Genomic DNA, 13,689 nt, shown 5'->3' on the forward strand with positions numbered 1-13,689 from the left:
GTGCACGTACACGGTTCTGCATGCCCGAAAACGGCTTCCTATCTACAATTTCAACACTGTGGTAATCGCTGGCCATCGCCAAGTCAGCAAGGTTTAAGCCCACTTAACACACATCCACACACAGGCGCACATACAGAGGTAAACAAATGTGCAAATGATTCCACAAATGCACTTAATCCCCCCCCCCCCCCCCGCCCTGCGCTCCTATACACGCAGGTTGTACTACAAAACAAACACTGACAACTGTCTCTGCCACTCAATCATCCATCTTCCCCCCACCTCCACACTCCCACCACTCACCTTGCCACATAGCTCAGGATGTGGGCGCGGATCACCATGCCAGCCCTGCGCCGCACCTCTTCCCTTTCCTTCTCCAGCCTTTGCTCCAGGGCCTCCTTCAAGAACACCTGCGGGAAGAGCAGCGCCACGGCCGACAAGGAGTGACACAGACACAGAGAGACACAGAGAAGGAGGTTGAGGGAGAGAGGGGGAAAAAATGGGATGGGTTAGTTCCTCTTCCTCTTGGTAAGGCTGTAAAAGAGGGCCCACAGAGATGTAAAGGGCCCCTCTTGTCTGCTGGCAGAACCCCGTGCCCACTGCAGAGGAAGCTGTGGTGCAGCTGAGGCTAGCAGGCTAGCTGCCCTCCCTGTCTGCAGAACAGAGCAGAAGGGAAAACTGGCACTGAGACTGCAGTGTTGCTGCTACTGCTACTGCTGCTGCAGCGCCTCATTGTGTTCAAGCGTCCTTCCTGAGCATTTCCCTTCTGCTGTTACCGCTGCGTTGGTAGTTCGACTGACGTGCACAGGCAGAAAGGCACAGAGAGGGAGGGGAGAGGTAGGGAGAGAGGAGTGATGAAAGGATGAGGGGGAGGGATGGTGGCTGGTGTCCAGATAGAAAGTCACACCCCTCTTTGCTCATATGAAGGAAAGAGAAAGAGTTTAGTTAACCCTTCCCTCACTACTGGAGTTTTCTCGCAACCTTGTCTTTGTATGACTTTTGACAGCTCGAAAGTCACACTCGACTTAAATGAACATGCCTGCATGAAACATAATCAGATTTTCACTGTACGAATATGCTGCGAGGCTGGGAACAGCAGCCAGCTTAGACACGGCAGTATCTGTCGCTCAACTGGGTGATCGAGGGAAGACCCCTGCTCGTATGCGTATTTGTGTCCCAGATGTTGCGCTAATCAAAGGATCCCACAGCTGCAGCCCTGCCTGCCTGTCTCGGTAAAGTCTGTGAGAGGAGGAAACTTCCCCTTCATCCACATCCTTCCCTCGTCTGTAAAACAAATGGCTCACAAACACACATACACAATCCATGCAACATCACCAAAGCCCCTAATTCTGGGTACACGCTTCCTCTGCACACAATCAGCACATACATAATTACACGCAGATTGTTTCTCCAAAGGAAATGTATCCCCCTTCTCCGTTTCAGTCTCTTTCCCACAGCCCACACTACATTAACCTAAACCCCAAAATATTGCCCTGCCATGCACAAAATGAAACGTACTCAGCCGCACTATGTCTTTTTGGGTTTTGCTTTGAGAAACTAGCCTTCGCCCTCGATGTGTAGATAAGCTTTGCAGAGCAAAGAAGTGAGCAGCGGCAGCCAGAGGTCAAAGGGCTGATCACAGAAGGGAAGCTTTACCCGCATGGTGACTTCGGGGATGTATACTGTGTGCATGTGCAAGAAATTTAATATAGATTGGCATGTGCACATTAGTGGTTATGGACCAATTCAAAAGGAACCAAATGTGGCTCGCATCAATTATTTTCTGTCTTGATGTACAGCATGCCATGTGTGCAGCTGACACTATTCATAGTCTGCCAGCCAAATTGGGTATTACAACAAAAGTGTCCAAAAAGAAACCAACAAATCCGAAATGTCTCAGTGATTTTTACAGCCACGCAGGAACCACAACTTAAAGCAGGAAGTCGAATGTGGATTTAGCCGATTTTGAAAGAGCTCCACAAAAACTGCTTTATTTGTATCCTTTCTTGTCGCAGTACTGACGCGTTCATGCTGAGTATTAACACAGGTTTTACTGTCCAGTTCAAAAAAGTCATTAAAGGTTAATCATTCAGTGATAGCATGGAAAAAAGGGGCAGTCTGTTGGCGGTGGGGGGATTGATGATTGTTGGAAAATGAGAGCAGAAAAGGAAGGACGGCCATCGATATGCTGTGCTGCCAACAATCATATCTGTTATAAGTTTTCTAAGATGAAGCATGATGTGTAACGTTCTACAAAGCTCTGCTTGGCTGCAACATTTCACCAGCGCCGTCCGCCTCGAAATCACACTGCTTGCAGTTTAGTTTATTAAATCAGCAACTCAGTCGGTGTCGAGGCTAACGCTCTGCTAGCTACAATAAGTTCGCCTCAGGATTACTGTAAGCCCCTCGGTTACAGTTACAGTAACAGTGTCAGGGTTTTTAGGAGCGGCCGAGTAACTCTGCGGTTGTCAACAAGAGAGCCGTAGATTGACCACAACCGGTCAGAAAAATCTTTGTGACATGAGTCACAGCAACTGTGGTACACATTAACAGCTCGGGAAAGACAGCAGCTTGACTTCTTGGGAAAGATTCGCTCCCAGATAATTACTGAGTGAAGCCTTTCAGTGCACTGTTTCATCTTAAGGGAACTGAGTGTTTTTTTTTAAGTATCAAATGGCGATTTATTGTTTTTTGAGCATGCTATCAGAGCATGTAGCTGACAGAGGTGTGTACTGGAGAGTCATTCGAAAAAGAAAAACAGAGTGGCAGTTTATATAATCCGTCAGGCTGCCCAGTTGTGTCTGTGTGCATGCATTTGTACTGTATTTAATACACTGTGGGGCCTGAGATAAGGTGTGGGGGTTCACCTCCTATTTTGGTAACAAAAAGCTCATCTTCACAAGGTAAAACATTAAAATTCTTTCTGCATAATATTAGGTATATCAATTAAAATTTAGATTACTGTTAGGGGCAGGGTTGGCTTAGTGATTCTGGTTACTGAAAGATCTCAGGACATAAGTTAAAGTCAGTGCCACGTACTGCTAAGTGACATAAACAAGTCTGGGCATGTGTATAAGTGAGTCCATGTGTGAACGCGTGCTGCACCTTTGTCTTCCCCAGCTGCCACTCTTTCTTGTCTTTGTTGTGAAGTGTGAGAAGCTCTAAGCAACTCTCCTTCTCGTCCTCTGAGCGGATTTTGTTTGTCAGGATCATCTTATACCTGCAGAAAAAAAAAAAAGCATACAGCACAAATCTTCTTTCCTGATTTTTTAAAAATAGTTTTCGACTACAATATTTAGCCAATTATCTCAGTTTTATTGTGTGCACATATTTTTCCAACCTGCTATAGAAGTCCTTAAAGGTTCTCCGGACAGGGAATCCAGCCCTGCGAATCTTTACAGTTTCCAGCATCCCGGAGTACCTCAGCTGGTTCAGGACAACGTCAGGATCAAACTGGTTGGCCTTCTGTATTTGGTAAACAACAAAACATGTTTTTCATGTCAAATAATAACAGTAAGACATCAGTGTTTAGAATACTGATGCCATTTTTTTCCTGTTGTGCGTTCTATATATAACCTTCCTTATTGTAGGTAGTGCAAAATGTGTTGCAGCTAAAACCTGCAGGCACGCCTAGTCAAACAGTTTTACTGCTGAGTCGAGTTAAACTTGAACTAAAAAGTAAATTACCATGGCGAGGACTATCATTTTACATTAACAATCAGGTTACTAAAAGGAAAGCGCACACCACCGGCGAGAGAAACCCGAACAGTGTTGAGCAAGACATAACCAGACGGAGTTGCCTTTTCTTTGAGGAATAATCAGCCTCATTGTTCACAGTTCTGTGTTACCAGTAATCCTCCGACCTACTTATCAAAAAGGATCTGTGATGTCTGCCGCCCTTCTACACAAGCTGCCTGATCACTGCTCTCCACACGAAGGCCATTTATCACCCAGAGGGCACAGAGTGCTGGATAAGCCCCACACGACCACAGCATTCCTCGATGTGTCAATCTAATTACAGGCTAATGCTACTACGCATGGAAACAGGCATACTTACAAAGGCACAGACACGCTTTGCATGTGCTCGTGCTCATAATCAAACACACACGTGAAAGGGCAGCCCTCCGCGCTCTGAACTCTGCTCTTTAACGGAGGATTTAGGCGGCTTGAAAAAGGTACGAAATGTTGACTTGCTTGAGTGAAAAACAAGCTGACCCTTGCCTCGGTGACATTTATCCTAAGAAAAGCAGGAGCATGGAAATCGCATAAATACATTCTTGGTGTGTGCGTGTCTGGATGCATTTGCATGCATGTAATCATGTCAGAGGATTGTGCATGCCATGCCATCATATTGTAGGATTAGCAGAGGCCCGGCTTGTTCCATCTTGACCAACCAAAGCTAGGTAAAGGAATACAAGACAGCCAATGAGAGCAGGGGACACATGAGACAGAAAGGCAGAAAAAAAGCAGATGGGTGAGGAAAAACAGACAACAGAGTAGTTTCCATCCAAGCAAGCAAGCAAGAAGCTGTGGAATGACGTATATGGAGTGGGAGGTAAAGAGTAGTGAAGGAAGGACAACCACGGCTCTGTGTACAATAATAACAGTAAGAAGGAGAATGTCCCTGGATTACACCACAGTCATTCACAAGGAAAACAAAGAAGCTGATATAACTGACACTCCAACTATCTAATAAACCATAACACAGATTAAGAAGCAGGTTGCAGTTTTGTGGTAAAGAGCAGTAGGGGAGCATAGGAGTAGTAAATAAATACCCCGCTAGCTGGAACGCAAATACAGTTATGTGATCTTATCTTGGCATTCCACTGGTGCAGCCAGATCAGCAGAGCATTAGCCAAGCTGCTGCAGCTGGAGTGGCCAGTACTGACCTCTGACCTCTGGCAAAGAGGCTAAAGTGGTAGGAATGTGCTGGTACACAGCCCTTTTATTTGAGGAAGTACAATGAGAGCCTTTGCACCAACGTTTGTTACTTATGAACGCTTGTACTTGGAAAAAAAAGAAATAACTTTTCAATACGGATCATTTAAATGACTTTGAGGCAAAGTGCGATCGCGATGTGGGAGGCATAAGAACATAAACACAACAAGACTAAATATTAACCCCAAGCAGTGAATAACACCGAGGAGGTTTACCTCCACAGGCGCTGACCTTGAGAGGAACTTTTTTTTTTTTCTTTTTTATGCGATGAATAAAAATGACGTGACTTACCTTGTCCATGTTAGGTTTGATGCAGCGTACAAAAAAGGGGTTGGAGGCACTTAGTGTGGCCATCAGGGAATGGAGAGAGTCCTGAAAAGCATCAAACACAAGAGCATATTACTGCTTGTTTGTTTTTTTAAGTCTGCCGAAAAATATAAACACTTGTCTCACTGTTCTGTACTTTGTCTGCTAAGTATAAGTGGGTTGTTATTAAGGTATTGGTGTAATAAGTAAAAGTACTGAGTAAATGTTCTTTGGTACTTCTCAACTCCCACATTTATCATAAGAGACACAAATGTATATATACAAAGCCACACTCCGAGGACCCCTGAACCTCACACACTCCTGTAGGTTCATTTTCCTTCCTGCCTCAGACAGACTGTCTCCAGTAAGGCCTGGCCTGGCAGAGCTGAGTGTGATTGGCCCCTGGTTGGCCCCTCTCTGCCCAGCCATCAACCCTAATCCCCTGGCTTTGGGAACTGTAGGCCAGGGCAGCCTGCCAAATCCTTCTCCGCTCCTTCCCTCCACACTACAGTTAGAGCATGCTAAGCTGTCCTCCACTCCACCCCCTCCTCCACCCGCAGCCCAGCTCACAACAACATATTTCACACAGCCCATCACCCATCATCTACTGCAGATCAAGTACACATACGGCATTCTCCTCCCCATCTGTGTGTCCAGGATTTCAACCTTCTGTTCTGCATTTACGCCGCTGCACTTGCACTCACCATGCCAATATAAAAAGTGTAGTGTTAAGGGTTAAGTGATCACCACACACAGCAGTATTTGGGAGACAACTGGCTCATTGTTAGTGTAATGACGCAATCACGGCGTCATGTGCGTAGAACTGAGAGAGATATTTAGGTCTGAGGAGCTTCAGTCTCACCCTGAACTGCGAGCTGACGGTGGGCTTGCGTCGGGCCGTGCCCATTTTTAGGGTCTCATCTCCATTTCTGCTGCCAACACGCTCAAAGAGGTCGTAGATGAAGTCAAGCCTGCACGTGAATGTAAACACATGAGCTCAATCGCATAGGTGTGCATTCAGAATAAAAAAGGAAAAGAGCGTGCCCTACTCACCTGCTGTCTTTGAGAATGAACAAGATGTCATCTCTGAAGGTGTCTCGGTTCTTCTCCAGGATTCCACGCACATCGTAGAGCACCTGAGGAAATGAAAACCAAAAAGACTGAGCGTGTTTAGATTGAAGAACAGCATAGGAGACATAGGAGTTAGGATACAAAGAAATAAGATGAATACAGCTGTTTAAATGCACTGTGGATGGGAACAAGTTATGACTTTTGCCCCGTAACTTTAAAAATCAAAGTAAACTTTTGCACTGCATGTCCTACGCTCACGAATGCGACACAAGTGATTTACAGCGACTATGAATATGCGTTTGAGGCTTGATGTAAATAAAGATAAGGGAGCAGGTGGCGGTGGGGGTGACTTGTCAAGCTCAGTCGAGGGCGTCACCTGTTGTGTCCCGTTCAGCTCCGCGGCATTCCTAAGCTCACCCTGATCCAGAGGGATACACTCAGAGTTTATGTTTGTTGCAGACACACTAATTACACTCCAGTGCAGATTTAATGGAATAATCTCATATAGGACGCTCTCTGCGTCACTCAATTTCAGGTTCGTTAACTCAGACAGTAAACCAGGGGTGGTCTCGTGATTCTAAAGCAAATTAGATTTGTCTGGAGGAATTACAGTTTAATGCAATATGTTTGCACACAGTAACAAACTGAATACATTTGGACTATCAATAAACACTTAAAGCTTAAATATCAGACATTACGTTTTCTTGGACAACTTCCCGTCTGTTTTTCAAATTATCTGTCTTTCTCTGGCACCGAGCAGATTATCTAATCTGTGGGAAGATGCTACGATTTCCTCCAGAAACCTCAGCAACATTTCAAATAACAAACAGGGCTTTCAGAGAGGCGAGTATACTGTCTAGAGAGAGAACAACTGGCTGCCCTGGCAGCGCCTGTCTTCTCTGGACCAGGTCATTACCATAGCCATCCTTGCCAGGCTTGTGACTGAGCCACCCCACTTGCACTAAGGAGACCTTGTCCGAGGCAGGCTTCATAAAGCCATTCTTTATATGAAAGCGAATCTTTCTACTCTTGCTCCACATTACATCCACTGTCCCACTCAATCACTGCAATTGTTCCCCTGCCCTGGTGTCTTTTTGGCCTTTCCTACACTCACATCAGTAGTGACCTCCCTTATCTTGCAAAGCAAAGGGAGGAGAAGACGATCATAAAGCAGTTTCTCCTGACTCAGGGAAAAAGACGGCGGAGGAGGCATCAGGCATCAACATCCCGCAGCAGATTTTGGCCAGGAAGATCCCACTGTCCGTCCAACAGCTACCTCACTTCCCCGAAACTAACAATTGAGGGAGCAAAAAAAAAAAAAAAGCAAAAAAAAAAGCTGGTGTCATGTGTGTATGTATGTGTAAATGTTGTTAAATACCTCTCCAGCGTAGTGCTTGATGCCAAACTGGTGATCAGTTACTCTTGGTTTGACATAGTACGGGTTTGTCTGGAGAGAAAGGACAAAGATACAGAAATTATCATGACATCCACTCATGTAGTTATAAAGAGATTAAGTAGAAGACACTGTGCGCTGGATTCACAGAGACAATAAAATGCCATGTGACAAGTTAAACATCAAATATAACATCAAAGCACATGAAACAAAATAAAACACATAAAATTAATACAAGGCCTAGTTATGAATAGCAGTTAAACAGTTACAGTTTAATCCTTTAAGGCAGGGTTCTCAAAAGCACCTAATTTTCATTAATGTGATTAATGTGACTGTTAAACAGTTAGGGTAATGTGGTATGGGGCGCCGTTTGTAAAGTGAAACATGCTGAAATTAACGGCAACATTTTTCCACATTTAGCTCAAAACAAGTCATTTTTTTACAACATTTAGTAAAATATTTGTAACTTTTCATATTTAAAACAGAATTTTAAATATTCAATCTAAATGTTAAATATTCAATCTAAATGTTAAATGTTAAAACTAAATATTATATTTAAATCTAAATGTTAAATTTAAATATTATATTTAAATCTAAATCTAAATATTATATTTAAATCTAAATGTTAAATTTAAATATTAAATTTAAATCTAAATCTAAATGTTAAATCTAAATATTATATTTAAATCTAAATGTTATATCTAAATATTATATTTAAATCTAAATGTTATATCTAAATGCTAGATGTTAAATCTAAATGCTAAATGTTAAATCTAAATGTTTAGGCTAACATGCAAATTTATTGCACGGATCAGCGGAAATACCAAAATAAAAGCTTTCCGGAAACCTCCGGTGCAAAAGTGTGCCGGTAGTGGTCAGACACGTTCTCACTCCCAAAGCGTAATAATTTTCGCTAGGTGACAAATTGTCAACATTTTATGCTTTCGGGTACCCAACACGTTCCTAAATTACGGCAACGGAAAAAGGAGAGCACATGAGAACCGTTTGGACTCAATTTAGATTTAACATTTAACATTTAGATTTAAATATAATATTTAGATTTAATATTTAACATTTAGATTTAACATTTAGATTTAACATTTAGATTTAAATATAATATTTAGATTTAATATTTAACATTTAGATTTAATATTTAACATTTGATGAAAAGTTACAAATATTTTGCTAAATGTTGTAAAAAATTACTCGAAAAAATATGTTTTTGTAAGGTTTTGAGCTAAATGTGGAAAAATTTTGCCGTTAATTTCAGCATGTTTCACTTTACAAACGGAACCCCATAATGTGGCGTGCACATGGTAACAGCTGAGTTTTACATCTGTGCTCAGACTACAGTACTTTGTGAATGCTTTGTGTTACTATGATACACCAAATATCCCCATAAAAGCATTCTCTTCTTCTATAAACCACTGAATTATGTCTCTAGCACAAATGGTAACAGAGTTATAGTCCTTTAAAAGCCATTGTAAAATTGCCCTTCTACCAGAACAGTGGTTAAAAAAAGATAAAATTACCACCTTCTATTGAAACCATTGCCAATGAGGCTTCAGCGAATAGTCGGTGGATAAACGGAAACGCCAGATGAATCTCTCAGGTCTTTTTTTGCTATTTCTTAATTATTTTTCTTAATGATACTGTTCATCTGCTATTGGTAGTGATTTTTTTCTAGGTCCTCCACCATTAGCACAAGATATGCTAGTTGCTAACAGTATTTAATTAGGGCAACAATGAGCTATTAGCCAAGCGGCTAACAGCTCTTTGTTGATCCCAAAATTCTATTTCGGGGCACGAGCCTGTCAAACTGTACTATGTGTTGTCAATTTTTTGTACCTTCGAATTAAGAATTGGAAACACATGTGCTTTTTATGACAGTTGTGGTACAGTTTTTTAAATTGCTTCCTTGCTAGTTGTCTGTTATGTGTAAACACAACACTTTTTCTTTCCTGAGTTAGGTAGGTTTTTTCTTCTTCTTAAATGATTCATAGGTCAGTTTGGACTGAAAATGAGTAAAAAGCAGCCAGTGTCCAAAGAAAACTTCGAATGACCTTCAGAAAGCCTGGAGAACTATTGCTCAAGACCACTTATAAAATACACGAAAGTCTGGGTGCGTCGAAGCAAAATACAAAGAAATGAAGGGTAGGTCATGAGACTTTTCACAGTACTGTATATAATGAGTTTCTATCTATTGTGCTGAAGATACTAGAACCCGGGTTTACAAACTAATTAATAAACAAATTTATCAAAAAAATACAACGTACACGTTTACATGTGTTGATTCATTTACGCTGTTTGCAACTTCCTTACATGATGTGATACAAACATCTTCTGCTCTGATCGCGACCTTAAAACGTAACACACGGATCCGCACCCAAGCAAACACCTCAGGGCGAGGTCATGCGGTTCTTAAGTCTCGCTCTGTATCGTTCTTGTTTTTTCCGTCAGCCATAGAAAACTCTTTTCTCCTGCACACAATGCTGGTCAGACCCAGAGAATGGCTGATCACATTTCAGTATTATTGTGTTCATGTGCCGGAGCGCCCGGGGGTGTGTACGAGTGCTGCTCAGACATTCAATGCAACAGGCGATTCATCAGCCAGGACAGAGGTTTAACTCTTTGAGGCTGTCTGAGCTGGTGGGCGGTGAAGGCATTTCCCCAGCTGGGGTTAAGAAGCTTTGGTGCGCGGATATGGGTCATTTTTATGGCTTTGCTGTCTATCGGGGAGGGATAGAGTGTGTAAAGGAGCCATGTAGGTTTTCACGTGTGCGTGTGGACTCACTGCGTGTCGACTGTGTAGTTTCTCCAGAAGGGTGTAGTCGGTGCCTTTGGGGAAGCGACTCTCCTCATTGATAAGAGCCAACATGCCCAGTTTCTAAAGGGGAGACAGACAAAAAGAGAGAGAGAGCAAAGAGTTTGAAACACACCAAAGTCATGATGGAACTAGTTGTAATCCCATTGGGGCACATCTGGCAGCTATAACAATACGTACAGGAAACAGCAATGTTATTCATTCAATATGCTTTTTTTAATTGAGAAAGAGAGAGGAGGCACTGCGCTCAGCAGAGTAGTTTCATGTCTTATAATGAACTAAAATCAGACAGATATGTAGGGATGAAGTAGTTGTAGTGTAGTGTTTCCTCCAAACTTGCCAAGTTTGTGATTTTAAACCAGAAATCTTTCAAACACTTATGTAGAGGCTCAGTTTTAACGTCATTATAAGTATGGTGGTAAAATAACACAAATTCATGCCTTACTCTAACCATACCTCTAACCGCTGACTAGTGTACATTACTGTGCAAACAACATGCAAAATGAGACTATATAATGATAGACTGCGAGATGGGAGTCAGTGTAAGCACAGTGTGGCGTCTGGGTCAGCCCCGCTCTGGCTGGTGGTTAGCGGTCTGTCCTGGTGATGACTTTGCTCTGTCAGGGTCTGACTGTCTGTTACCTTTTCTATGAGATCCAGACACTCAGCGTTATCCATCCAGTCTATGGCTTCCCACTGGATCCCCTCCCTGTGAAGACAAACACCCACACAGACAGACACACCATGTATACATAAACATCAACAACCAGGAAGACACAATGGCAGCATTATCCAGTGTGAGCATGTGATGAAATGAGCCATGTCCAGGCTGCTGGCCTATTGTACCAGAAAACAACTGGCTGCGGGAGAAAGTGAGGCATTTCCAAACGTCTGGCAGTTTGCCGGTATGATCACGAAGAGGCTCAACCCCCATCCCCATCTGTGTCTGCGCTGTCTGCTCTTTCCACTGTATGCATCCATGTATGATGTTAAACTATGTAAAGGTTTCTGACCTGTTGTACTCCAGCTGCTCCAGGGAGAAGATGTGCTTATTGAAGTACTCTTGGAGTTTCTCGTTTGCGTAGTTGATATTGAATTGTTCAAACCGGTTCACCTACACAATGGAAGAACATGCTTTCAGTATACTCTCTGAGATTTAAATCAAATAAAAGCACACACTCACCAGCCACCTTATTTAGTTAATTTGTTCAACGGCTTATTAGCGCATGTTTCTAATGAGTCAATCACATGACAGTTACTCAGTGCATTTAAGCATGTAGACATGGTCAGGATGACCCCCTGAAGGTCAAACAATTCACTTGAAGGTGATTTAAGTGACTTCAAAAGTGGCATGGTTTTATTGTGTCAGACGGGCTTGTCTAAGTATTTCAGAAACTGCTGATCTACTGGGGTTTTCCCACACAACCATCTCTAGGGTTTACAGAGAATGGTGGGAAAAAGAGAAAATATTCAGTGAGTGGTAGTACTCTCAGAAGAGAATGGTCAAACTGCTTCAAGCTGATAGTAAAGCAACTAAAGCAGGGTTAGAGTATCTCTGAATGCAGAACAAGTCAAACAGCAGCAGAAGACTTCACTCTGAGTCACTCCTGTTAGTTAAGAACAGGAAACTGAGGCTACAGTTTGTGTGTGCTCAACAAATTTGGACACAAGATTAGAAAAATGTTGCCTGGTCTGATGAGGCTTGATTTCTACCATGACATTCAGATGGTAAGATCAAAATTTGGCATAAACAACGTGAAAGCATAGCTCCATCCTGCCTTGTATCAGCTTGCTTCAGGCTGGTGGTGGTGGTGGTGTAATGGTGTGGGGGATATTTTCTTGGCATATTGTTGTTCTAGGAAATTGTTAAAACTCTAATGTTGCAGGTCTCGTTATCAGTATTAAAAAAGGTGTAATACTCTCAGTGTGTGTGTGCAAGTGTGTGCTACTACCGCAGATGTGACTCATGTTTGTCAAATGCACGTGACTAAAAAGAGCACAGATAAGGAAGAAATACAAAATGTAGCAAAATGCTTTGATAGAACAGTCATTGTGTTGGTATTCTCACAATGCACCAGAGAAGATAAGTTATCTGGTGATTTAAACCAGGATTTGATTCTTTTGGGGCTTTCACCTCAAAGTTCTCAAAGCCAAAGATGTCCAAGATGCCAATGGACTTGAAGTTGTCTTTCCCTTTGATCTTCTGATTGATCCTCATTATGATCCAGGAGAAACACTGGGAATAAAGCGCCATGGCCACCGAGTCCCGCGAGTCCACGGCCTACAGATCAGGGAAAAAGAGATGGAGGGCGTACCAGAAACCACGTCAGGCATAAATAAAAAGGAGGGGGAAAAAAGGAAACTTTGCAAACTGTACCCTAAACACAGCATTTATGACCACACAGTAAACATTTCATCGGTTCTATCAGGTGGCGGTTAAAGAAGTTAAAAACAAAAGATATGTTTGGACTGCTTGAATGATAGCGTGTGTGAGGCCTCAGTTCCATAAAACAAATAGTGGCTTGAAGACAAAGGTGTGTTATGTCAGCGTCTGTCTGCAGTTGAGAAGACGTCTGTTTTCACAACAGTCAGTGTTTTTTATCACCCAAATATCTTCAGAGTGACGCACTGCACTGTAACATTAGAAAAATCCAGTGAAAACAACGGCAAACTGGAATAAAGCGTAAAAGTTTATTTGTTTTTTTAAGTATTTTTCTTTTAAAGGAAATGACACCTACAGAAAAATCCCAAAGCCCACCTGGCAGAAAGAGGCTCATGGTGGCAGGCATCCAAGTTCACTTGGAGATTTATTTCAGCTGCTTTGTAGTTTATATTTCCATTCCACTAAATTTCAGAAAGAGCTGATGTTTTGTTTTCGGTACAACGCTTATCTGACATCTATTGTTTAATAAAAGTAAGATTTTACATAGAAAGAATGAACATGTGCCCCTTTTTCTGACTTCAGGTCCATTTCTCTCACATTAGATCTTCACAGCGATCCCTCAGGAGGTAAAGCGGGTCATTTGTTAACTGGAAGCTCCCACAGCCCACATGTTGCAGCATCCTTGGGCAAGATACTGAACTCTAAGGTGCCCCTGATGCATCCACTGGAGCATGAGCGTTACATAAAAAGTGCTTGTATGAGTGTGTGTGTGTGAAT

The 13,689-nt window shown here is 42.4% G+C and overlaps 1 protein-coding gene across 1 annotated transcript in view; it reads right to left on the reverse strand.

Moving 5' to 3' along the window:
• myo10l3 (myosin X, like 3) overlaps positions 1-13,689 on the reverse strand; it is a 59,701-nt gene that overhangs the window by 15,068 nt on the left and 30,944 nt on the right. The window contains exons 12-22 of the mRNA XM_085373839.1: positions 12,664-12,810; positions 11,543-11,643; positions 11,172-11,238; positions 10,500-10,592; positions 7,691-7,759; positions 6,295-6,377; positions 6,104-6,212; positions 5,227-5,307; positions 3,338-3,462; positions 3,103-3,217; positions 301-407 (exon numbers count right to left, since the gene is read on the reverse strand). Coding sequence (XP_085229965.1) covers positions 301-407; positions 3,103-3,217; positions 3,338-3,462; positions 5,227-5,307; positions 6,104-6,212; positions 6,295-6,377; positions 7,691-7,759; positions 10,500-10,592; positions 11,172-11,238; positions 11,543-11,643; positions 12,664-12,810 — 1,097 coding nt within the window. The remainder of the gene's footprint in view (positions 1-300; positions 408-3,102; positions 3,218-3,337; positions 3,463-5,226; positions 5,308-6,103; positions 6,213-6,294; positions 6,378-7,690; positions 7,760-10,499; positions 10,593-11,171; positions 11,239-11,542; positions 11,644-12,663; positions 12,811-13,689) is intronic.

This window comes from Diplotaxodon limnothrissa, linkage group LG16 (assembly GCF_057381915.1).
Source record: "Diplotaxodon limnothrissa isolate DT_005_m linkage group LG16, D_limnothrissa_male_GT1.1, whole genome shotgun sequence".
In the NCBI taxonomy this organism is placed as follows: Eukaryota; Metazoa; Chordata; class Actinopteri; order Cichliformes; family Cichlidae; genus Diplotaxodon; species Diplotaxodon limnothrissa.